Raw genomic sequence first — 18076 nt, forward strand, 5'->3', positions numbered from 1 at the left:
AAGCCGGCCCTAGCCGGTATGGAGGCTCGGGTCGTTTGTCGGCCGGCTACTTTTGGGTAGTGGCAGCATGTTAATATCGGTAACGTCCCTCACTCTGGCTGCATTCACATCATCCAACATCCAGCCGCTACAATGTCTGCCCTACGGATTCTAGTACCTGTGAAGCGAGTGATTGACTATGCTGTAAGTAGAGCGTTTTCCCTCATTTGCATATCCGTAGAGGGCAGTTGAATTGGTTCAATGCTTACCTTGCCCGCCATACATAGGTCAAGCCGCGAGTCAACAAGGCCCAAACGGGCGTCGAGACGGCCGGTGTCAAGCACTCGATGAACCCCTTTGACGACCTCTCCGTCGAAGAGTCCGTCCGAATCCGTGAGAAGAAGCGCGCGCCCGGCGGTGTCGAAGACATCTGCGCCTTCTCAGCCGGCCCGTCCAAGGCGCAGGAGATTCTCCGAACGGCCCTGGCCATGGGCGCCGACCGTGCTGTCCACGTCGAGATCAAGGACGGCGAGGAGCTGGAGCCCCTAACGGTGGCCAAGCTGCTGAAGAAGTCTGTTGAGGAGCAGAAGAGCAACCTGGTGATTCTGGGCAAGCAGAGCATCGACGACGACGCCGGGCAGACGGGCCAGATGTTGGCGGGATTGTTGAACTGGCCGCAGGCGACGCAGGCGAGCAAGATTGAGTTTGGGCCGGACGACGCTGTGACGGTCACCAAGGAGATTGATGGAGGTGTGGAGACTGTGAAGGCGAAGCTGCCGATGATTATCACGACGGATTTGCGATTGAACACGCCGCGGTATGCGACGCTGCCGAATATTATGAAGGCCAAGAAGAAGAAGCTGGATAAGAAGACGTTGGAGGACTTTGGATTGACTAATGAGAAGCGATTGAAGGTGTTGAAGGTTACTGGTGAGTTCATTATTGTCCCATTGAATTTTCTTTTATTGACCAGGAGGCGATTATGATGGCTAACTACTATGTGTTTTTAATTATAGAGCCTCCTGTGAGACAGGGTGGTGGCAAGGTTGAGGACGTGGATGGTTTGATTGGAAAGCTGAAGGAGCTTGGTGCTTTGTAAATGGGAGGATAGGGATCTTGAATTGTCCAAATTTATAGTATACAAAAGAAGGATTGGGCGGATCAATTAGACTTGTTTCAATCTCGAAACTCTTAGAAATTGTCATGATTCTATGAATTGCAATTACAGTTTCCTTGATACTCGTTCTTATTACCGAGGTACGAGGGGGGGGGGGAGAACTGCGTCTGTGTTGAGATATAAGAGAGGGAAACGGCGGACCAATTAGACGCATCTTTCAAGCCAGGTCCCAAGGGTCCTAAGAGAGCCATAAATTATTACTACTTAGTAGCAATGTAGTTTTCTCACGTATCAGGGAAGTTGTGGTCTACAGTACACTATGCTATGAATCGTTTCACCAACGTTGAACCTAATCGGGCGATGATCTTGGAGCGTTAATTTGTTGCTCCGGTTGACCCCACCAGACAATGAATCACTCACTTGCCTCTGCAAGCAGATTGAGTTCCGTCATACAACTACTAGTAGTACACAGCACAATGTACGTACCACAATGTATACGGCCAATTGACAAGCGTACTCTGTTGACTCGCCATGGAGTCCACGCCCTATCAATAGAAAACAGCAGTGCGCTCTCTCTAGCCAGCAAGCGATAATACATTGGAACAAACTCCGCCGTAATGATTCACTGTCATAGAATAGGGCACAGGGGCCGCAACGATATCGGCGCCCCAAAGCTCGCCCAAACAGGACAAGCTGCCCCTCCTTTCAGCACGTCAAAAAGGCGCTAGCGACGAAAAATCTCGTTTTCAGCCAACCAACTGCCGGGAATTCGGCGTTGGTCATTATCTCTGCGCGCGAAAAAAAAAAGAGCGAGAAAAAAAAAAGATGGCACTAAACTATTATAATCTGACCCCTCCGGTGCACCCTTTTTCCTTCCTCCTCTCTTTTTCCTTTCTTCTTTTCTTCTCTCCCCATCAGTCAGAAGAGTCATCCGTCCAATCGCACCTTGTGCACCACGCATTCAATTCAACCAGCTTCATCTACTCCAGAGTGCCTTGCGCCTCGTTCTTCCATCTTCGACCTACAGTTTCTTAATCCGCCCTTATGAACGGGCGCCCGTCGGAATTCACTTCTCAGGTATGTGATGAGACTCCTGTTGCTGCTGCTGATACAACTACCCCACGTGCCCTCTGCACTCAATGCCTATGTTCCCATCTCGGGTTGGGTAGCATCTACTGCCGTTCATTTCCTTCAATGGACAATCCTTCGTTTCAACTCGTCTCTGGCAAGAATGCTAACATTTGCTGCTTCTACAGGACTATCTCTCTGGTTCGTGTCACCGTGACTCAGCCCCCTCATGATGCCGTCTAACAAGCTTCACATAGACCACCTGTGGAGGGCCTTGTCAGCTTAAAACAGCTCCCCCAACAACCGATTACTGCTACTACCACCTGTGACCAAAACAAACCAAAGCCAATTTCCGAATAACCGCTGCCATGTTCTCCAAGCTGGCGGCCAATTTTGCCCAAAAAGCGGCCACTGCTGCTGCGGGCTCCACTCGCCGAGTTGCTTTCCAGACCCGATTTGTGTCTGGTCAGACTCTTGCCAGCAGCACAAAGGGAAAGACTGTGCCTTTCCAGACTGCTCAAAACGGGGCTTCTCTGCCAGCTACCTTTACCATCCGAGTAAGCTGCGCCATATACACTGCGATGTAGACATAATGGTGGTGTAGCATAGAGACGTATGCTGACATGAATATTGGACAGGATGGTCCCATCTTTCGAGGCAAGGCCTTTGGTGCCAACACCAACATCTCTGGCGAGGCTGTCTTCACCACTTCTCTCGTCGGCTATCCCGAGTCTATGACCGACCCGTCTTACCGTGGCCAGATTCTCGTCTTCACCCAGCCTCTGATTGGCAACTACGGCGTTCCCTCCAGTGAGCGTGACGAGTACAACCTCCTCAAGTACTTTGAGTCTCCTCACATCCAGTGCGCTGGTGTTGTTGTCTCCGATGTCGCCCTTCAATACAGCCACTGGACCGCCGTCGAGAGTCTGGGTGAGTGGTGTTCCCGCGAGGGTGTTCCCGCCATCTCCGGTGTCGACACTCGAGCCATTGTCACCTTCCTCCGAGAGCAGGGTTCTTCCCTCGCTAGGATCTCCGTTGGTGACGAGTACGATGCCGATGAGGATGAAGGCTTTGTCGACCCTGGCCAGATCAACCTGGTCAAGCGTGTCAGCACCAAAGCTCCCTTCGTGGTTGAGTCTCCCAACGCTGATCTCCACATTGCCCTGATCGACTGCGGTGTCAAGGAGAACATCCTCCGTAGCTTGGTCAGCCGTGGTGCTTCGCTCACTGTCTTCCCTTACAACTACCCGATCCACAAGGTTGCCCACCACTTCGACGGTGTCTTCATCTCCAACGGCCCCGGTGACCCAATTCACTGCCAAGAGACCATCTACAACCTTGCCCGCCTGATGGAGAGCTCTCCCATCCCCATCATGGGAATCTGTCTCGGCCACCAGCTTCTGGCCATGGCCGTTGGCGCCAAGACCATCAAGATGAAGTACGGCAACCGAGCCCACAACATCCCTGCTCTGGACTTGACCACCGGCCAGTGCCACATCACCTCCCAGAACCACGGATACGCCGTCGACTCCAGCACCCTGCCCAACGACTTCAAGGAGTACTTTGTCAACCTCAACGACGGTAGCAACGAGGGAATGATGCACAGGACCCGCCCCATCTTCTCTACCCAGTTCCACCCCGAGGCCAAGGGTGGCCCAATGGACAGCTCTTACCTCTTCGAGAAGTACCTTGAGAACGTCCGCGCTGCCAAGAGCGCTCAGCAGGTCTTCAAGGACAACCGGCCCAGCCAGTACATTCTCGACATTCTGAGCAAGGAGCGTGTTGGTGTTGAGCCTACTCCTCTTGTCGGCTTTGCTTAAACAAAATTGGCATGACAAGCATTGGCTGACTTGGGAGAAAAAGATGAATGAGCTAGGGATTTTGGGCGTTTTTCAGTATCAGGGAAATCAGATCGTATTTTTGTGGCTTATTTATGGGTTTCAATAAACATTAGTATAATTTGAAAAAAACAAATACAAATTACGAATAATTTTCAAACTACATGTTCCATTGCGCAGCCTATCATTCCCACTAGCTGAAGCTCTCTCTCTCCAGTGACATGCTTTCACAGACAGACAAAAGCCAAGACTGATATGATAATGGTATCTTGTCATACATAGTACACAATAATACAGTATCCTACAATGATACAAATGCCGTCCAGTAGTCATAATGCCCCTCCCCTCTCCCCTCTCTCTCCCCCTTCTGATAACACAAAAGCCCAAGTTCAGAAATCTCATGTCCCTTCCAGTGCCAATCCCACCCAGCCAATCCCTGAACCCTGTCCTATCCCTGTCCTATCTCATCTTATGAATAAGTAAAGCTGTTTGGCAGTCCAGTATGATTTCCGATATAGCCTCAAATATCTCTCGCTCACATCTCAAAAGTTCCGAAACACAAAATAAAAGTAGATGAAGAAACGAAAATTAAATAGCCCCTCTATAAAATAAGAGGGCATGAAAAAAAAAAAAAAAAGATTAGGTAAAATCTTTTAAAGAGAAGAGAAAGAAGATGAGAAATTCGTTCGTCATTTTCAACGTTGCCCCTCCTACTAAAACGAAGGGAGTCGAAGAGTGTTGGCGAAAAAAAAAAAAATCGATAGATGGCATCCATTAAACATTCGTAACTTCGCCGCGTCCCTTAGCGGTGGCGGCGATCTCTATGCTCCCTATCCCTAGAATCATCGCGTCTCGGCAATCGGTCATCATCGCTATCCCTGCGTCGTCCACCTCCGGAGCGGTAGCTAGAGCCTGTGCCGCTACCAGCCCCAGGAAGGTATCTATCACTCCTCTGTCGGAAAGGCGGCGGTCCTCTTCGCCCTTGCGAACGAACTCCTCGTCCACCGCCGCCTGCGCCGCGGCGATCAGCCTCGCGGTGAGGAGGTCGGATGCCCTCGAAAATCTCTTTGCCACGGTCTACAAAAACGTCTCCATTTTCAAAAGAATAGCGGTTGATTTCGCGGCCAAAGTCGCGGTTTCTGTCGCGAGTGTAGTGGGATCGCATATTGTCCAAACGGCTGCGGGCGAGATCCTCAGAGACCATCTGGTATGAGATGGGAGGCCGAGAGTGGGTTTTCTCTACGACATGATCCAAAGGACTGGCAGTGAGTCGACCCCCTGCCCCTGCTGCTGACCGTCCACCTCTTGGCCCCGTGGGTGGTGGAGGCATCATGCCACGATCACGATCACGATCACGATCACGATCACGATCACGATCACGATCCCGCTCTCGCTCACGTTCACGTTCACGGTGGCTTCGAGGGCCAATGGGGATGGCATTGGTACTGTCGGCACCAATATTGGATGGTGGTGGCGGCTCAGTTGGTCTCGCTTTCGATACGGATCCCGATTCCAATACAGCTTCAAACCCATCTGGTCCAGGTCTGTATACCACCTGCCAGCGGGAAGAAGACCGTGAGCCACCAGCCTTTTCTATGTCGATCCATTCATCCACTTTTTCGGGAGGGATGTAGTCGACTGATAGTGCCTTGCGGTTGCTTTCATTTGGCCAAACGCATTTATGTAACGCGGCGCGAACTCGAGTAGCAGATGACTCGGTGTCGAAGACGGCGAATGCATGGGTGCGGATTGAGTTGAGGTAAAACTTGACGATGCGGTCTTGCCCTGAATCTGCGCTGGATGCAGATGCCAGGCTACCAAGATGTTCAAGAATATCGACATCACGCAGGGGGCGCATGAGATTGCTGATATAGAGGGCGACAGTGGGAGTGTGCACCGCTGGTTCCACGTCCCTTTCAAAATCCATCTCAGTGGGTGGAGCGTCAGCGACTGGTGAGGGCGACTCTTTACGCGAATCTGCGATAACCTTGGTATCAGTTTCGCCCTTGTCGACCGTCGGTGGCGTGGTATCAAGCGCGCCAGCACCGGTCATATCAACATCGGCTTCGTTCGTTTCGGCCGTGGCATGAATCTCGCCGCCGTTTGCAGTGTTCTCAGAGCGCGCGCGCTTTCGAGCTATGTCTTCTTCGGTGGGCAGAGGGCTATGCGAGCGTCGCTTGCGCTTCTGAGCTTCTGGTGTCGGTTCGATGGAAGCCTGCGCAGTTGACTGTTCTTCGGGTTTGGGGGAAGCCGAAGAAGTAACTTGTTCGAGGGAAGCTGGAGTTTCGCCAACTGGCGGGAGGCTGCTGGCTGCCGCCTCACCGCCCTGACCACTGCCATCACTCTTTGTAGCTTCGGAAGGAATCTCAGCGACTGGCGCAGCTGGCTCCGGCGCAGCTGTTGCTGGAGGCTCAATGTGCTCCTCCTGTTGCTGCGTAGGCTGGGCAACTTCGGCCTTCTCCTCGGGCGTCGGATCGCGCTCCTTCACGGGCGAGGGAGGCCTCACCGCGACTGGTTCTGAAGTTGCTTTGACATTCTGTGTATCGACCGTCGCCGGCTCTGCGGGTGCTTCTGGGTGCGCCTCTGGCTGAATCTCGGGCTGAACTTCTGGCTCTGCTTGAACCTCTGGCTCTGGTTCTTGTGGCTTCTCCTCTTGCTCCGGGTTTTCTCCCCCTTGCTGTGCTGCCTCCTCGTCGGCAGCGACCAATCGAGCGATCAGCTCCCCCTTTAGCCCTGCATAAGGCAGGCCACGGCTCTTCAGCTCTGCTTTGAGGTCGACGACTTTGAGCTTCGACCAGTCGGTCATTGTAAAATACGTGTAGATGCGCTGCAGCACCTACTACTGTTGCCGAAACAAAGGGGAAATCTGTCTGGCCTTGTTTTGAGTTTTGTGTTTTGTGCTGGTCGGTTGGCCGTTCGACAAGGGGGGCAGCAAACAAGACGGCCACAGCTTTTTATATGTGGAAAGCCGCAATGATGACGCCAACTAGAGTAAAATAAATCAAATAAATGAAAACTTCAGACTTATGCGACGGCAATTATGCAGTTACCGGTGCAAAATGCCTGATGGAAAGGCGACGTTTTTCTCGTTTCGTGGTGGCGGCTGTTTTGCGTTGGAGGAGCCAAAAAGAAAAAGCGTCGGCTTTGGCGCGTCGCGAAGCGTTAACGACTGGCGAAATGTCTCTGAGGCTGAACCTGGAAAGTTCCCCCTGCAGAGGCTCCAGTTCTAGCTTGTTCAGCTGCACCGTTTGGGCCATGGTGGGATGAGAGGCTTTGGATTGGGATTATGTAAGACGCGTGGTTCCGGTTTCGGATTAGGTGTTTTTGCCGTCACGGTCACTGTGTACTTTTTTGCCCTGTGCTTCTCTACAGTGCTGCATGGGCGATATTAAAGGCTTGCGTTACGGAGCGCGGCATAGGATATCGAAGCATTCATGGAATGGATGCCGTTTTAAGGCCTTTGGTGGGGTTTGAGTTGCCCCTCCTCGTGACCACCTGCCAGCGGTTGCTTGTGGTTGTACTAATGCTACAGCACTGGTCGTCTCATCTCCGCTACTGCCTACTAAGGTATTTAGCCTTTTGCAGAGCAGGCTACCTTGGTAGTACCTCTGCTGGCTGGGGTTCACAACAAAAGGCACCTACCACTAAGGTCGCTGCAGTTACCTAACAGTTATTGACTGCTCATTGGTAGCAACACTCTGGGAGACTCGGTCTTGTTGTTTCCAAATCTCATCTAGCATGTATGGTTGTCAGATATCAAGCATGCCCAGTCGCGGTGAAGTGAAGCTTTGAAGCAAGCCCAGCTTCGGCGCAGTGGATACCGGTGACGTGAGGCAAGCAGCTGTCCCTCTATGTACACAAGAATGAAGGTTGAGTAAGAGCAAGACTCAAGTAAGAGGACTCGTATGAAAGAGAACTGGACGGGAATCCACCAGGGTCCGATCTGATGAAGAGGACTGGCTCACCAGATGCAGGACTAGCAAGGTTCCCCGCTTCAACTCAATCACTCATCGCTGCATCGCTTGGCTATTCATGGAGACCGGCACACGGTGAGGAGAGTGGGGGCTGCTATACAGCAACACACCTGGAGATGCGAGCAAAGGCATGCCCCCGCTATTTCAACGTTGGTCGTGTTCTGGCATTTCAGGTAACTTTCAGGCAGCTCACAGCTTATTAGTGAAAGAGCAGTTCAGTCAGCACCTGGGCAGCGATTCTAGAGTAGGACAAGAAAAGACGAATAAGAGTTAAAAAAAAAAATAGAGTCTTAAGTTTCATTCCATTCATATCATAATACTACAGCTAGTTCTTTGATGAACATGGCGGATGCGTATGCGCATAAGATCCGCAAGATTTACTACACAGCCAAACTTCCGCTGGCGATTACATGACATGCCGTGCCATTTAGACGTCGAGGCCGTCGACGACGACACCCTTGGTCCAAGTCCACTGCATGGACCGAGCCACCTCTTCAGCGCACTGCTCATCCACCAAGGCGCTGACGAGATACAAAGCTGCATCCACGCCAGCGCCATGAGCCCCAGCGGTTATAACTCGAAGGCCACCGAGGCGCATCGCTGCACGCCTGGCAATCGACTCACGACGTGTGTTGGACTCCTTGAAGGAGATGCTTCCCTTTCTGTGATAGGATTCAATTAGTACAACGAATTCATTCAAACATGACGTTTATTCCGTTATATAGGCTTTGCTTACCGGCCGTGAGGTCGTCCAGCATCGGACGCGCGGCGTGTGTATGGGCTCTCATCTTCAGTGAGCTCAAAGCGAAGGTTGTTGACTACGTATCTGGCGTCCTCGATGACATCGGTTCGCTCAGTCAAGTATCGTGTGGCAGCGTCGCTGCAAAGGTTCTCAAATGTGGTAAGGTGGTCGGTGAGGGTGGTGGCGGAAAGGCCACAGAGGATGCCCTCTCGGGCAAGCAGGTGTGAGCCGGTGGAGACGGACAGGACCGTTCGTTCTCTGGCCGGATCCTTCTTCTGAAGGTCGGAAAAGGCAGTGATGAGACCAAGAGGTTCAGTTTCCTTCTTGACGACCTCATCGACGTTTCCGCCGAGAACGACGAGAACATCAAACTCCTCAAGGCGGTCATGAGCTTCCCTAAAGGTAATCTGGGACTGGACGATGGTGCCCTGCTTGGAAAGGACCTGTGGCTCAAGGCCCGCAAGCGTCACCTCAAATGCTCTGGTGGCTGTTTGGGATTGCGGGGAAGCAGGTTAGCATTGAGCCGGGCATCAATGGGGGCTGGCAGCCCAAGCTTGGTGCAAAATACATACAGGAATCAGCGGGATCGTGCTGCGCCTTGTAGAAAGCAGACAATGGGCCTGCAAAGTCAAGCATGTCGAAGCCAGGCTGCAAAGCAAAGAGGACATCGACAGGTTCCTGGTCAGCAATAGCTGAAGTCTTATTCGCAGCCATCTTGAAGATGCGGGGGAGTTGTGGTTTGAATGGAATGAGCAGAGAGAGACGAGAGTCAGTCAATCAGAAGCAATTGATAGCTTCAGAGTGCAGTGTAAGCGTGTTTGATGAGAATTAGATATAGAGCAAAAGACGAGCGTCCTTTGTTCAGTCAATTGAGATGTTGTCTTTGGGGTATAATGAGGATGAAGGAGAAGAAGAAGAAGAGAAGAGCTCGAGGACGAGAAGAAATAGCCAGTAGCTATAAGAGGGAGGGGAAACGAAGGAGGGGCACAAAGAGGGGATCACGCGATGACGGTTCAATTGGTCGAGGAGCTGGTGGCTCATGCCTCAGGGCATCATCAGGGCATTGACAGACCGTTATGGCTGGTCGTGAGTGGCTCGACACGCATCGACGCTCCCGGCCATTTACGTACCACCTTTGCGGAGCCAAATCAGCAGTCGATCGAGCCACTGATGCTCGGGTGCCCGGGGCTAGCAGCGCTAGGAGCTAGCAGGCTCCAGCGGGCTCCAGCGGGCTCCAGCAGACCCCCGGCAGGCCTTCGTAGGGGGCCGTCGTAGGGCCTAACAGGGACTGTAGCAGCAGTGGGGTCCTGCGGGAGGGATTCGTTGCGGGGTAATAGGGTCATAGGGAGGTCGGCGGGCCCTTTCCTTAGCATCGCCTCGCGCAGTACCGAGAACCTGTGATGCCACCAATCGCGGGGTGCATCGGAAGGTTCCTGGAACATTTTCCGCACAGGCTGTCGCTAGCCCCTTCTGGCACTAGTGCGACCTTTTCTTGCCTGGCCTTTGCAAATCAAGCTCAACCATCTTTTCCAGAGCTTGTTCTCCATCCGGCTAAACCTCAGCAAACCGCGTGCAACACCTTAAACCCCAACAGCCGAGATCCGTGATATCGTTTAGGGCTGCATATGTGCGCGCGCCTCCAAGTTCCTGTGAGAGGAGCCCGCGGCTGAGATATACCACCTGCGAACGTGGAGGCGGCGGTGGCCACGACGGCCTCACCTCCTGCCTCCTGCTAAAGTCTGCCGCGATGGCTACTACACTGTGAGTCGACGGCCTCGCACATCACTGGAGCCTCTCCTCTGCACTCCGCGCGGGGTGACTGCACATCGGATTGATTGACTGACCCACCCATGGCAGATCCCTTAAGGAGCTGTCCAAAGCCATCAAGGAGTTCATTGTCGAGCCAACCGCGCCTCTGCCCGATGAGATTGTTGGGACGATTGCTGCCTACCTGCGGAGGCATGAGAAATACGACGACGCTGCGTCCGATCGCCTGCAAGAGGAGTTGCTCCTCATCTTCGATAAGAATGTTCGGGGAAACCCTGCTGCATCCTGTGCCTGGATGGGCATCTTGCGCCGGCTCCTGAGAATGCTGCACACTCCCGAGCGAATACTTGTGTGGCTGGAAGCTTGCGAGGGAATGCTCGACAAGACAAACTTTGATAGAAATATCGTCACTGAGGCTATGGAGACTCTGAACGAGATTGTCGCCATTGCCGACGAGTACCACGATGGCGCCGGCAACGATTTTGCGTCAAATCCTCTGATCGACAGACTGTTCGAGGTGTGGATGGAAGACTTTCAGCCAGCGCACTTTGAAGGCTTCCTGCCGGCGGAGCATACCCAAAAGATGATATGCGATGCGCTAGGGCAGTTTGGGAAGAAACGACCGAAGGCACGTATATTCTATTGTAGCATCTTCCTTTTCTTTTTTTTTTTGTTTCCTGTTGAAAAATTGCTTGATAATGATACAACCCTTTTCTCCCTCTACCTTTTATTATTTTACCTTGGCTAACTTGAATGTAGGAATTCTTTTGCTCTTTGGATAGCTATTTTGTCAAAAAGAAGTACAGAAAAATTAGCTTGAATTTCTTTTGCAACTTTCTTCAGTCACAGCCACCTCACTTGTATCAAGTGGCCCATACCCCCTTGTTTACGGATCTCTTGACATGTCTGCAGCAAGACACTTCGACCGCGGTCCTTTCGGCTGCGCTGACCGCTCTTGTCATGCTGTTGCCACACATGCCTAGCTCGCTCGTGCCGCATTTGCCTACTCTTTTTAATATTTATACCAGAATGCTCTTCTGGGAAGCTTCAGAGTCCCCCTCACATGAGTCCGAACAGACAAATCGGTGGGAAGTGTTTGCACACGATCCGGAGACGGAAGACGGTCAAATATCACATCTATCCAACTATTACACGATATTATATGGTCTGTATCCTATAAACTTTATGGATTATATTCGCAAACCACAGAGATATATACGGCACGCCAACCTGCTTAATGCCGACGAGATTGAAGTACAGCCTACAGAGATTCGGCATCGGTCGGAGCAGTTCAGGAGAAGCCACTTGCTTCACCCAAATTTCTTCACCTACACGATTGAAACTGAAAAAACGGATTTGGGGCGATGGATAAAGAGTGAGGCTGCTGAGGTCGTGACCGAATGCATGGCGTTGTGCGTTACACCAACAAGCCAGATATTTTCCGACCACGAGCCATTACATCTCCCAGAGTCCTCAGCTCAGGTCCCCAACGACGAACTGAGCCAAGAGAGGTCGGATCCGGGATTGCTGAGCAGTTCAGTAACCAAAGTGAATTCATGGAGAAATTCCCACATATCCAGCACAGAGTCTGCCACAAGTGATGGCGCGCCGTCAACGTTGATGAGGCGTGGATCCCAATCGAGCCAACACTCGGGGAGGGACTCTGGCGAAGCCATGCGTTTTAAAGATTTAGCTGGCATCGATGGTCCTTCAGGAGCCCAGCTTCTCCAATCGGCTTCTCATACCCAGCTTCAAGACCTCATTAGATCAAATAAGGTTATCAAAAGTAGTCTTCACCAATCGTTGGCAAACGATAGCGTGCCGTCTCTCGCCTTGAGTCACCAAGAGTCTGCGGCAGACAGACCGCTGACGACAATGACGCTGCCTGCACAGACCCATACCCCCGTATCGGCAGGAGATGCGAGCAGCGCTCAAATTGCCCATCTCCAAGGAAAGCTTCTCTTGCTGCAAAATGACCTTAGCTTCGAAAGATATCTCAAGCTGCAACATATGGCTCACATTGGCGAGCTCAGACGACGACAGATGGCGGAAGCTGCTACGGAGGCAGAGATGCAAAATTTGATCATGATGAACCGGAATCTCAAAAGGAGCTACGAAGAAGCTAAGCAGGCTGAGATGCAAGTCCGCAGGGAATCAGAGAATCGCCGTGCCATGGCAAAGAAGTGGGAAGCAGACCTCGCAAACAAGCTGAAAAATCTTAGGGAAGAATCAAAGAAGATGCAGACGGAGTCTGAGTACATCCGAAAAGAGCTTGAAGAAAAAAGGCGAGAGTGCGAAAAGCTGCGCAAGCTTGTGTGCGACGCCGAGGTGAAGGAGCTGAATGCGAGACAAAACATGCAGTCGATTGAGATACATGGCGCCGAGATTGACAGACTCAAGGCAGAAGTTGAGCGACTTTCACTATCTGAACGGGACTATCAGGCAAAAGAGGTTGAACGACAAGCCTCCATCAACGCGGCCGAGGAGGCCCAAAATCAGATGGAAATATTGAAGCTGAAGTTGAGCGCTTCAGAAGTGGACTTTGAGCGAATGAAGAGGCTCTTTCAAAGCCAGGTGACGGAGCTTCAGGCGCAGCTCTCGGCAGCTTTGGCGGATCGGAACAAGCGGCCTGCTGCGGCGGTGAATGTTGCAATTGAGGCCACACTTGAAGCAAGCCGTGCCAAACAGGCTGAGATGCAGAAGCAATATAACTTACTGTCGCGCAAATACACGGCACTGCAGTCGTCCTTGCTGGACATGCAGTTGGAGGCATCGGTTACGACGGAGAAGTCGAGCATAGCAGAAGGTGAAGATGATGGGATGATGTCGTCTACGGGTCCAATGTCGATACGATCAAGACCAGTCCGGCTTCTGTCAACGGCGGAGAACGCTGAGGGAGCAGCGTCGTCGCTCGGCTCACACCCGGGGACGCCAACATCCTCTGTGCTGCAGCCGCTGCAGCCCACGAGCTCTGCGGGGACAGGAGAGACGGATGGCAAGGACTCATCGCTCAATCTATCGGCGAGCCCAGAAAGAAGTTACTTTGGCAGTAAGTGCTCGAGAAGTGTGCGTCATACCCTAGGAGATAGTAGCACTAACACACATATGCAGGTGGAATCCAGGGCATGATCCGCAGGGATAGTAAGGATAAGGCCAAGGATGAGTCTGGCAAGCCTAAGAAGGAAAAGAAGTCCATTGGCTTGAGAGGAATACGGGGGTTTGTTAATAGCTAATCGGGCCAGGACTGTCCTGAGTTCTGACATGTATGGTTTCTCCTCCCCCATTTTGGGAGGTGAATGGAGGGGAAGTATATGATTATTGGTAGATTAGTAGCTTTTTGGTAGAAGCGATACGGAGTATGGGGTTTTGATTTTATGGATGATTGCCTAGAAGACGGGCTACGAAAAGCAGCGGATGCTCGAGTATTATCAGCACATGACTCTACAAGTAGTATATTAAATAATATGAAGCGTATGAATTGAATATGGCGGAAGGCCTCTGGATCATGATTCAAGCATATGCAGTTGTCTTTCGAACTAATGGATGGCAGTACCGGACATTTAAAGAAGATGGTCAATAAAGGGATAGGTCTTCATTTGCTCCATTCGATTGTGTTTTGCAGTAACACTGTGCTGGTGTGTAGCAGTCACGCATCAGACCCATTCTATCCATTCTACTGCAAGATAACAATCACGTGTAATACTGGATATCTCCATGCAGGTACCAGCTTACGAAGCCTGTGGCGCCCCTTGTGGTTCTTTTAACTACCTAGTAGTAGTAACTTTTCCTGCTGCGTTAGTGGGAGCCACAGGCGGATGTTCCGAAGAGCCGAGAGGCCCTTTTTTGGGAATGAGAAAAAGGGCAGCTGAAAGAAGCATTTTCTGTATGTGTGTCTTCTCTTCGGATGTATTTGGCCTGCTCTTTTGGAGAGAAGCAGGAGAGAAAAGTCTAGTATAGATTCTCTTAGTCTTGCCTCCTCGCGGCTAATTGGAATACGAAGCTGGATAGACGGGTGCCCTTCTTTTGGGTGAACACGAGGTCACGAGCTCGCTTCGTGGAGTGCGGTGTGACACCCTGGCTGCCGTTTACGGGTGTAAGTGGCATTTTTCACTAGTACCTGTGCTGCTCTCTCTTGTTTGACAGTTGAGAATAGCTGGATATTTGATCGGATCTATGCTATACAGCATGTTTAATGTCTACTGGTACGTTCCCTGTAGGCGGTTCCAGCATGACAAGGCAGCATATCTTGGCAGAGGTACGATGCCGTCATGTACCTTGGAGTCGGATCTCGGCTCTAGAGGTGGCAGCAAATGGGAAAAGGTACTTTGCGCAAAGTATCCCGCACAGCACAATGGAGGAACCTGTCAGCGGCTTTAGCGCCCACGAGTTGAACGGGGGGGATGCCGGCCAGCCGCTTGTGGCGTTTTCTTTTTTCCATCGTCTCTGCTTCTCTCTCCTTTCAGATTCGGCGATTTTTTAGCCAGCGTTTGCATGCAGCACATGCGGTGCCGAGAGTGAGTTAGCGACGGCGACGACGACGACGATGATGATGATGATGATGTATGTGCTGCTCCATCTTCGCTCTGTGTGCACAAGAATAGCAGCATGTCGTAGCATCTGATGGAACGATCTGAGATGGTGCCATGACGTCGCACACGCTTCATGCTCCATGCTCTATAATCCATGCTCCATGCAGGGGTGTCCATCTGCGTCGTCTCTGCTCACAGCGCCTGGACACGAGCAGCAGCAGCAAGGCTCGCCAATCGAGAGGCATTTTCCCTCTTGCACAGCGCATGGCATGACACGACGGCGATACGACATGGGCCAGGTCTGGACGGCAGACCCACCGCTGGAACAAACAAAACGTGCGCCACTCGATCCATTGTGGGCTCTTGGGGGGCACCGGCTTCCAAACCCGAGCTCTCTGGGCGAAAGCGACAGAAGAAGGGCTTTCCACGGCCATCCATCTGGTGCCTGTGACGAAATGCACACCCACTCCGGAACCCCTGTGGCTTGGCCGCCAGGGAAAAAAAAAAAAAAAAAAAGGACCCAAAGCAGAAGCTAGAGAGTAGAGAGCGAGAAAAAAGAACGAATAAAGACACGAAAAGTGGTGTGGAATTGTGGGTTGCGCAGGTTGCGTGGACATTTTGTGTGTTGTGCCTTGCTTTTTTGGGACCTGCTGCTGCGTCCTCGTATCCCAATTCACTCGGCCCCGACGCTTTGCTGACGTTTTGGTGTCTCTGGCTTTCCTTTTCAAGCACAGTCTCCGGCTTCTTTTTCTTCGTCTCTCCTCTTTGTCTCTTCTTCCTTCTTCATCTCCTCTAAACCACACATTCTCCCCATCAGTCGCTTATATCTCTATTTTTGGTCTGACCCGTTGTGGATTCGGACCTCTTCCTCTCGCTTGACCTGTGATAGCAATAGTATTACCTATCACCAAGTCGTGCTTTGGCAAGGGACACACTCGTTTCTTTGCTCGGCTTGACCTCGTTCGCTTTTTCTTGTTTTGGGACCGACGACACTATCCTGATATCGCCACCGCAGCCCCGGACTTACACCCTAATATCGTCCGGACCTCCCGTGTTATATATATAAAGAGAGACAAATAATATCAACGAGCAAGGCCAAAGACAAGCAAAATGCCCTCTTCGTCCTCTCTCCTCACTCTGGCCACGGTCGTTTCGGCGGTCAATGCCGCCTACCAGGGCTTCAACTACGGCTCGACCTTTACCAGCGGCCAGCCCAAGGCCCAGACTGACTTTGAGGCCGAGTTCAAGACGGCTGCTGGCCTCGACGGCACCAATGGCGCCTTCACCAGTGCCCGTCTCTATACCATGATCCAGGGCGGCACCACCAATGCACCCATCAGTGCCATTCCCGCTGCCATCAGCACCAAGACAAGCCTGCTGTTTGGCCTCTGGGCTTCTGCTGGTGACGCTGCTTTTGCCAACGAGATTGCTGCTCTGAAGAGCGCCATTAGCCAATACTGCGGTCAGATGGACGGCCTGGTTGCCGGTATCTCAGTTGGCAGCGAGGATCTGTACCGAATCACTCCTACTGGTGTTGCTTCCCATGCTGGCCCCGGAGCTCAGCCCGGAACTCTGGTCAACTACATCAACCAGGTCCGTGATACCATCAAGGGCACTTGCTTGGCCAAGGTCCCCATTGGTCACGTTGACACCTGGAACGCCTGGGTTGTGGGATCCAACAAGCCTGTGATTGACGCCGTCGACTGGCTCGGCATGGACACCTACCCCTACTACGAGAACACCAACTCCAACGGCATCGCCAACGCCAAGGCTCTATACGAAGCTGCTCTGCAGAAGATCCAGAACGCCGGCCCCGGCAAGGAGGTCTGGGTCACCGAGACCGGCTGGCCCGTCAACGGCAAGAGCTCTGGTGACGCCGTTGCTTCCGTGAGTAACGCTCAGAAGTACTGGCAGGAGGTTGGCTGCCCCAACTTTGGCAAGACCAATGTCTGGTGGTACACTCTTCAGGATGCCGAGCCTAGCGCGCCCAACCCCAGCTTTGGTCTCATTGGCAGCTCCTTGACCGAGAAGCCCCTGTTCGACCTCTCTTGCGCCAATGTCGACACCAACCCCTCGGACCCGACCTCTTCCTCTGCCCCCAGCAAGCCTGCTAGTTCCTCTGCTGCTGCTGCCTCCTCTTCTGCGGGTTCCTCCTCCTCCTCCTCCTCCTCCTCCTCCTCCGGCTCCGGTTCCAGCTCAGGTTCTAGCTCTGCCTCTAGCTCCGGCTCCGGCTCTGACTCTACTAGTACCTCAGAACCTCAGTCCACTGGCTCAGAGTCTCAGACGACCGTCTCAGAGCCTCAGACTACTGGTTCCTCGGGCTCTCAGACTACTGGCTCGGAGCCTCAAACTACCGGTTCTTCAGGCTCTCAGACTACTGGTTCTGAGTCGCAGACTACTGGCGGCGCTGGTGGTGCCGGCGGTGCTCCCGCCTCCTCCACCTTTGCCTCTGTGCCCTTCCCCACGGCTAACAGCACTTCTTCCTCTGGTGGCTCTCCTACCGGCTCTGGATCCAGCAGCAGCCCTTCTGCCTCAACTACCGCTCCTGGAAGCAGTGGTAACAAGCTGAGCTCTTTTGGGGCCGCCGCCGCCGCTGTTGCTGTGGCTGCTATTGCTCTGTAAAATCCCAACAATGGCCTCTCTACAGGCTCTCTTAATGAAACAGGGAGCAAGCCTACCATTGAGAATGGATAGGAGGAGGTACATGTATTGTGGTTGAGAATGGCATTTTAACGAATTGTATGGCTTCTATGCGTACCTAACTGATGTACCAAAGGTAAAAATTGGTAGTTTGGTTCGCTTATTCCCTGACGTCCGGTTTGTGAAATATTTCCTGCAGACCGGTTAATGAAGGGTAATGACACACACATTTTGGGTTAAAGGGGGGCAGGTATTATGGATTACATTGATGAATGAACACGCTCATTTCGCTCTAGAATATACTATCAAGATGATAAAATATACATAAAGAATATTACATTTATACGGATTACATCGTGAATATTTGATATATGAGCAACTGCCTTGCTGCTATGAAGACTCTAATTTCTGTAGACAAGCTG

At 52.1% G+C, this 18076-nt stretch overlaps 6 protein-coding genes across 6 annotated transcripts; 4 read left to right on the top strand and 2 right to left on the bottom strand.

Annotated features, from left to right (window-relative positions):
- Positions 1 to 84: 84 nt before the first annotated feature.
- Positions 85 to 1150, top strand: TrAFT101_011993 (uncharacterized protein). The gene is made up of 3 exons (XM_024902309.2): positions 85 to 183; positions 267 to 909; positions 996 to 1150. The coding sequence occupies exons 1-3, from the start codon at positions 133 to 135 to the stop codon at positions 1076 to 1078; spliced, it is 777 nt and encodes a 258-aa protein (XP_024765496.1). The 5' UTR covers positions 85 to 132; the 3' UTR covers positions 1079 to 1150.
- Positions 1151 to 2281: 1131 nt separating this feature from the next.
- Positions 2282 to 4137, top strand: CPA1 (Multifunctional pyrimidine synthesis protein CAD). The gene is made up of 3 exons (XM_024904765.2): positions 2282 to 2365; positions 2422 to 2721; positions 2803 to 4137. The coding sequence occupies exons 2-3, from the start codon at positions 2533 to 2535 to the stop codon at positions 3982 to 3984; spliced, it is 1371 nt and encodes a 456-aa protein (XP_024765497.1). The 5' UTR covers positions 2282 to 2365; positions 2422 to 2532; the 3' UTR covers positions 3985 to 4137.
- A 151-nt stretch (positions 4138 to 4288) lies between these two features.
- TrAFT101_001252 (uncharacterized protein) lies at positions 4289 to 7403 on the bottom strand. Its single transcript, XM_066126283.1, has one exon. It carries the CDS (start codon positions 6806 to 6808, stop codon positions 4805 to 4807), a length of 2004 nt encoding a protein of 667 aa, XP_065982384.1. The 5' UTR covers positions 6809 to 7403; the 3' UTR covers positions 4289 to 4804.
- An 858-nt stretch (positions 7404 to 8261) lies between these two features.
- Positions 8262 to 9783, bottom strand: TrAFT101_001253 (uncharacterized protein). Its single transcript, XM_024910899.2, has 3 exons — positions 9291 to 9783; positions 8713 to 9205; positions 8262 to 8638 (listed from the first exon to the last, which is right to left on the bottom strand). The coding sequence occupies exons 1-3, from the start codon at positions 9430 to 9432 to the stop codon at positions 8404 to 8406; spliced, it is 870 nt and encodes a 289-aa protein (XP_024765500.1). The 5' UTR covers positions 9433 to 9783; the 3' UTR covers positions 8262 to 8403.
- Positions 9784 to 10265: 482 nt separating this feature from the next.
- On the top strand, positions 10266 to 13983 carry TrAFT101_001254 (uncharacterized protein). Its single transcript, XM_024904953.2, has 4 exons — positions 10266 to 10479; positions 10576 to 11113; positions 11245 to 13534; positions 13597 to 13983. The coding sequence occupies exons 1-4, from the start codon at positions 10466 to 10468 to the stop codon at positions 13716 to 13718; spliced, it is 2964 nt and encodes a 987-aa protein (XP_024765501.1). The 5' UTR covers positions 10266 to 10465; the 3' UTR covers positions 13719 to 13983.
- A 1121-nt stretch (positions 13984 to 15104) lies between these two features.
- TrAFT101_001255 (uncharacterized protein) lies at positions 15105 to 18004 on the top strand. The gene has a single exon (XM_066126284.1). The coding sequence runs from the start codon at positions 16125 to 16127 to the stop codon at positions 17634 to 17636; it is 1512 nt and encodes a 503-aa protein (XP_065982385.1). The 5' UTR covers positions 15105 to 16124; the 3' UTR covers positions 17637 to 18004.
- The last annotated feature ends 72 nt before the right edge of the window (positions 18005 to 18076 follow it).

The sequence above is a fragment of the Trichoderma asperellum genome, chromosome 1 (assembly GCF_020647865.1).
Source record: "Trichoderma asperellum chromosome 1, complete sequence".
NCBI lineage: Eukaryota > Fungi > Ascomycota > Sordariomycetes > Hypocreales > Hypocreaceae > Trichoderma > Trichoderma asperellum.

What these genes read in the sequence shown, in the direction of transcription:
- TrAFT101_011993 (XM_024902309.2), top strand. Translation starts at nt 133, where the DNA reads ATGTCTGCCCTACGGATTCTAGTACCTGTGAAGCGAGTGATTGACTAT. An exon ending in AGCGAGTGATTGACTATGCT is followed by an intron (nt 184 to 266) that starts GTAAGTAGAGCG and finishes CGCCATACATAG; the next exon opens with GTCAAGCCGCGAGTCAACAA. An exon ending in GAAGGTGTTGAAGGTTACTG is followed by an intron (nt 910 to 995) that starts GTGAGTTCATTA and finishes TTTTAATTATAG; the next exon opens with AGCCTCCTGTGAGACAGGGT.
- CPA1 (XM_024904765.2), top strand. Translation starts at nt 2,533, where the DNA reads ATGTTCTCCAAGCTGGCGGCCAATTTTGCCCAAAAAGCGGCCACTGCT. An exon ending in CAGCTACCTTTACCATCCGA is followed by an intron (nt 2,722 to 2,802) that starts GTAAGCTGCGCC and finishes AATATTGGACAG; the next exon opens with GATGGTCCCATCTTTCGAGG.
- TrAFT101_001252 (XM_066126283.1), bottom strand. Translation starts at nt 6,808, where the DNA reads ATGACCGACTGGTCGAAGCTCAAAGTCGTCGACCTCAAAGCAGAGCTG.
- TrAFT101_001253 (XM_024910899.2), bottom strand. Translation starts at nt 9,432, where the DNA reads ATGGCTGCGAATAAGACTTCAGCTATTGCTGACCAGGAACCTGTCGAT. An exon ending in GCACGATCCCGCTGATTCCT is followed by an intron (nt 9,206 to 9,290) that starts GTATGTATTTTG and finishes AATCCCAAACAG; the next exon opens with CCACCAGAGCATTTGAGGTG. An exon ending in GCTGGACGACCTCACGGCCG is followed by an intron (nt 8,639 to 8,712) that starts GTAAGCAAAGCC and finishes ATCCTATCACAG; the next exon opens with AAAGGGAAGCATCTCCTTCA.
- TrAFT101_001254 (XM_024904953.2), top strand. An exon ending in TTGGGAAGAAACGACCGAAG is followed by an intron (nt 11,114 to 11,244) that starts GCACGTATATTC and finishes ACTTGAATGTAG; the next exon opens with GAATTCTTTTGCTCTTTGGA. An exon ending in AGAAAGAAGTTACTTTGGCA is followed by an intron (nt 13,535 to 13,596) that starts GTAAGTGCTCGA and finishes ACACATATGCAG; the next exon opens with GTGGAATCCAGGGCATGATC.
- TrAFT101_001255 (XM_066126284.1), top strand. Translation starts at nt 16,125, where the DNA reads ATGCCCTCTTCGTCCTCTCTCCTCACTCTGGCCACGGTCGTTTCGGCG.